Source organism: Asparagus officinalis, chromosome 3 (genome assembly GCF_001876935.1).
Source record: "Asparagus officinalis chromosome 3, Aspof.V1, whole genome shotgun sequence".
In the NCBI taxonomy this organism is placed as follows: domain Eukaryota; kingdom Viridiplantae; phylum Streptophyta; class Magnoliopsida; order Asparagales; family Asparagaceae; genus Asparagus; species Asparagus officinalis.
In genome coordinates, this window is record NC_033796.1 from 36,988,362 (window position 1) to 36,993,623 (window position 5,262).

General features: G+C 38.1%; 1 protein-coding gene across 1 annotated transcript; it reads left to right on the forward strand.

The window, feature by feature from the left end:
* On the forward strand, positions 1,224–4,305 carry LOC109833810 (probable serine/threonine-protein kinase WNK9). The gene is made up of 7 exons (XM_020401637.1): positions 1,224–1,588; positions 1,678–1,715; positions 1,837–2,064; positions 2,142–2,362; positions 2,456–2,613; positions 2,700–3,129; positions 3,209–4,305. Exons 1-7 carry the CDS (start codon positions 1,526–1,528, stop codon positions 4,123–4,125), a joined length of 2,055 nt encoding a protein of 684 aa, XP_020257226.1. The 5' UTR covers positions 1,224–1,525; the 3' UTR covers positions 4,126–4,305.

Genomic DNA, 5,262 nt, shown 5'->3' on the forward strand with positions numbered 1-5,262 from the left:
CCGGCCCTGGGTTGCCCCAGCCCCGGGGCTTGGTGGGCTTACCCCAGGGCCAGCCTTGACCGAGAACGAGATCAAGCAAAGAACAGTCACCGAAATCCTAACAGCGATCGTCGTCGTCTTCACGGCCGCCATCGCCCGATCCCTCCTCAGGATCGACTCCACCGTTCTTGAATCATCCCCTGCCGCCTCCGCCGAAGGCTCCGCCTCCCTCGACGCTGACTGCGACGCCGAAGGATCAACATGTGAGAACCACGTGACGACCGACGGTGGTGGGTAAGAACAGGAACAAGAAGAGGAGGCGGCATGTAAAATAGGGTAGCGGGAAATAGAGGAGGCGGGTAAAAGAGGAGGGAGAAAGAACTGAAGCGGTGATGGGAATGAGGGTAGTTAGGTTTTCGGAGGGTGATAAAGAAATGAGCTGGCGCTTGTTGTCAGAAATCAGCCCACATCCTAGCTGAAGAAGAGGGTTTTACAAATCCTAAAATAAATTAGTTTTTATGTTTTGGGATTCAATATCCTAATTTTTTTTAAACAAACAATGTTTATGGAATACCAAAACCCCCAAAAACCCTTTTTTACATCCCAAAACTTGAAATTCATCCTATAAAAAAAAGTGAAACAAACACCCCCTTACTTGATTATTTCAAAAATCTAGAAACGAGGACAAAAATGCTATTTAATAAATTTCTTCTCCTCCCTTTAAAAAGCATAAAAAATTTTAATTTTAATTTACTATTTCTCTCTCAAGAATCTCACTCTCCTTGTTCTCTCTAGGGTCGCTCTAAGAATTTGAATCAAATGAAGTCTGGATTTGGTCTTGTCCTGACCACATAAAGGAAGTGGAGAACTAGAGGGAAAAATAAAGAAACAATTCAATCATATTCAAAAAATATTTTTTAGTAGAAAAAAAGAATATTATTCACTTTGGTTCTCTAATAGGATGCTAAGAGTCATGGATACATGTAAGAAAACAAAGGGTAAATTTGTAAGTTGAAGCATATCTTTGTAAATACATAAACTTAAGGGTACATATGTAAAAAATTTTATATTGAAGTAGCCAACAAAAAGCCGGTCCTCTTTCCATGTGAGGTTCAGAAAGCTGTGCGGGGTTTTTACAGCTGCACGTGAGAGTGAGTGAAAGTTAATAGAAGATGTGGAGATGAGAGAGAGAGAGAGAGAGAGAGAGAGAGAGGAGTCCCTCCAATTTGTCCTCCTTTTGTACTGAAAAAAATACAGATGGTCGGTATCTCTCTCTCAATCGGATTTATGTTTTGAAAAAAACGAAAAAAACTAAACTAAGTTCGGCCCTTGGCTTCGCTGCGCAAGAGGGTTGTAACATTGTTAGCAGGATTTGGACAGACTTGTCCCCTTGCTCCTCTCTCTCCTCTTAATTTTCCCATCTTCAACTTCTCTCTCTCTCCCCCCTCATACCTACCGCAGGAATCACTTGCCCTCTTGATCTATTTCTCTCTCATTTTCCTTTCAAAAAATCTCCACCTCATCTAAATGGTCTTCTAAAAATAGAATGAATCAGGAATCAGATATCCCTGAATTTGTTGAAGTTGATCCCACAGGGAGATATGGCAGGGTACTCTCGAAACCATATAGCTTTGCCTCACTATTTTCGCTTCATGGGTCTCCTTTGATTTTGCCTAATTATGAGTCTTACCTGTGCAGTACAATGAAATCCTTGGCAAGGGTGCTTCAAAAATAGTGTAAGCTACCCCCCTTCCCCCTTTTGCCCATTTCACAATTTTTTTTTTTTTTTTTGTTTCTACTGAGATTTTACTTGATTCAATGATTTTTCTCATATGGGTCTTTTTAATTGTTTTTCAGGTATAGAGCCTTTGATGAGTATGAAGGGATTGAGGTTGCTTGGAACCAAGTGAAGCTTTATGATTTCTTACAGAGCCCTGAAGATCTTGAGAGGCTCTATTGTGAGATCCACCTCCTCAAGACTCTCAATCATAAGAACATCATGAAATTCTACACGTCTTGGGTTGACACATCAAAGAGAAATATCAATTTTGTCACTGAGATGTTCACCTCCGGCACTCTCAGACAGTAAGCAACCCCAACCCCCTCAGATTTTTGTTAAGTTTGTCGAGGAAATTTTGTTAATTTTTCCCGGTTAATAATAGGTATAGGCAGAAGCATAGGAGGGTCAATATTAGAGCAGTTAAGCACTGGTGCAGGCAAATCTTAAAGGGTCTTCTTTATCTCCATAGTCACGATCCACCTGTTATTCATAGAGATCTCAAGTGCGATAACATCTTCATAAATGGCAATCAAGGGGAGGTCAAGATCGGCGATCTTGGCCTCGCCGCAATTCTTCGCAAATCTCATGCTGTGCATTGTGTCGGTAAGCTCACAATCCTCATCATCTGATTCGAAGTTACAACCCGAATTAGATTATGCTTGGATAGATTTAGATGGGTATTGTTGAAATTGACAGGGACTCCTGAATTCATGGCTCCTGAGGTCTATGAAGAGGAATACAACGAATTAGTTGACATTTATTCTTTCGGGATGTGCGTGCTTGAAATGGTCACCTTTGAGTATCCTTATAGCGAATGCACACACCCGGCACAAATCTATAAGAAAGTTGTTTCAGTAAGATCCCTGGATTTCAAATTTCATGTCGAATTAGTTATACTTACACTATAAGCATATTGAGTCAAGTTACTTTCGATATCTAGGGGACTAAGCCCGATGCTTTGTACCGAGTTGAAGATCCTGAAGTGAGAGGATTTGTTGATAAATGCTTGGCTACAGTCTCAAGGCGACTCTCAGCGAGGGAGCTTTTAGAAGACCCTTTTCTTCAAATTGATGATCATGCTCCTGAGTGTAGCAAGGGAGATATTAGTGATATGGGAATTTTATTTAGGCAACCCTCTTTCGATCTCTTTAATTCTAGTGGCTTTGTTAATGGTTATGCTGATGAGATTCAGCATCAAAGTGAATCAGGGAATGAATGGGATTATGATGGTGTTGATATTTCTACTCATGGAATAGATCTCTTCAACAACCATGAGGATGAGCCAATTGCTAATGTAGATATAACAATCAAGGGGAGAAGGAAAGAAGAGGGTGGCATCTTTCTTCGACTTAGGATCTCAGATAAAGATGGTAATAAGCAAATGAAGATTTTTTTCCCGACTAGTATTTGGACTCCAATTGCTTATATAACCTTTTTTTTTTTTGGCAGGAAGAGTTAGAAATATTTACTTTCCTTTCGACATTGAGACTGATACTGCATTAAGTGTAGCAACCGAAATGGTAGCAGAATTGGATATAATAGATTATGATGTGACTAGAATAGCAGAAATGATCGATGATGAAGTATCTTCTTTAGTCCCAGAATGGGAGCCAGGGCCTGGTATAGCTGAAACTCCACGATTTGCTCCTGCAAATGATGGCTTATGTGGGCATTGCGCTTCAAACGTATCGTCTTGTGGTTCACTTCTCGATTTCATTTCAAAAGCTCAGGGCTTTGGTAACATTCAGTCAGTTAATTGTTCTAACCTTGAGTGTGCAGCAATGCACGGGCGATTTGAGGAGATTTCATATCAAATGGAGGGGTCCGAGGAGCAGTGTATGATGGAAGGAGCACCTGGACTATCTACTAGTCAATCTGATGAGCCTGATGTTTGCTCTCAAGCACACTCTGATGAAGATTTTGAAGGTCCAGATGATGAACATAGTCGAACTATAAAATCTATGGGAGATCTGGACACAAATTTGTCTGATGATTATGAGAATGAGATTCGTCAAGAGCTGAGATGGCTCAAGGCTAAGTATCAGATAGAACTAAGAGATCATAAAAATCGACAATTGGGAGGATCAAGAAGAGTTCGGCATCCCTCTCCAGACGTGCAAAATAGAGATTGTTCTTCTTCAGATACACGATTACAAGTGTTTGAAGAAAAACTGATGAGCGCTAATCGGAGCTTAGTTTTCTCGAGCTGCCCAAATCTGGAAGCCCAAAGGGATCAAGATTGTGAGGCGAATGTTGACGAGTGTCCCGAGCAATTCACAGCGAAGAATTTCTATGCAAATGGATCAATTCTACCAAACTGCCTCAATAGAACTAAGTCTCTTCCTGTTGATGCAGTTGATGTCTGATAACTTGGATATTTATGTAATTTGTTGTATTATTAGACTGTAGGTATCCCTTCATCGCATCAGATATGTAACATTCTGCTTTACGGAGAATGTGACTGTGTAAATTGAAGAGGCCAAACTAGTAAAGAGAGGCTTTTCATTTCTTTCAACATATTCCAATATCTTTTCTTGGTTTTCTTTTGGAAGATAGCACATATCTTTCATATGCTCTCTGCTGAATGGGTGATATTAGTGTAATATCAACGTCAACTTCTTACATCACCTTTTGTGCTTTTTGTTCTAGAATTTCTGAGACATGGTTTAGAGAATGATTGTCAATCTGTCATGCAATTAAATGTAGCCAGCTCGATTTGGAACACTCTGTTTTTGTAGCTGCATATGTTTCATTAAACTCTTAGGCTATGTTTGGTTTGAGAGTAAGGGAGAGAAAAGAAAAGGAAAGAGAAAGTAAAAAGAAAGGAAAAGAAAAAGAAAAGAAAATGATATTCGAGAGAAAAGAAAAGGAAAGAGAAAGTAAAAAGAAAGGAAAAGAAAAAGAAAAGAAAATGATATTCTTTCTATTGTTTGGTTAGAAAGAATAGTAAAAAGAAAGGAAAAGAAAAAGAAAAGAAAATGATATTCTTTCTATTGTTTGGTTAGAAAGAATATTATAATGAAAGTAGAAGAAAATTCATAAAAAGTCATTTTCTCTTGTTTGATTAGCTTTCTAAGAAAAAGAAGAAGAAAATTATCACAACATAATTTTAATTCATATTTTTTGAAATTAAATTTAGATATTAAACAATTTACCAAAAAATAATTAAATTAAATTGTGATTCTACGATATTTTAAAAAAAAATTTATAAGTTACCGAACATGTTTGCACAATCTTAACTCAAGACAATTTAGTCAAATTTACAATGACTAATTTGCATATAATCTTACATGGTTTTGGATTTGCAAATCATTCATAAACTCAAGTGAAGAAAGATGATTCCGAATAAAGTCTAGAAAATGATGCACAGCCACAATTTCGTATCAATATCATTCATATCATGGGAAGTAACAAGTTAATAAACATGTATTTTAAAAAAAAGGACACTTTCGTAACACAAAAACTTGAATGGCCATCAGCATCAAGTTCGTAAATAATAACAA

Excerpts from the sequence above, each read along its gene's own strand:
- LOC109833810 (XM_020401637.1), top strand. The coding sequence starts at position 1,526 with ATGAATCAGGAATCAGATATCCCTGAATTTGTTGAAGTTGATCCCACA. Across the intron at positions 2,614-2,699 it reads TCTATAAGAAAGTTGTTTCA|GGGACTAAGCCCGATGCTTT; the intron begins GTAAGATCCCTG and ends TTCGATATCTAG. Across the intron at positions 3,130-3,208 it reads TAGGATCTCAGATAAAGATG|GAAGAGTTAGAAATATTTAC; the intron begins GTAATAAGCAAA and ends TTTTTTTGGCAG.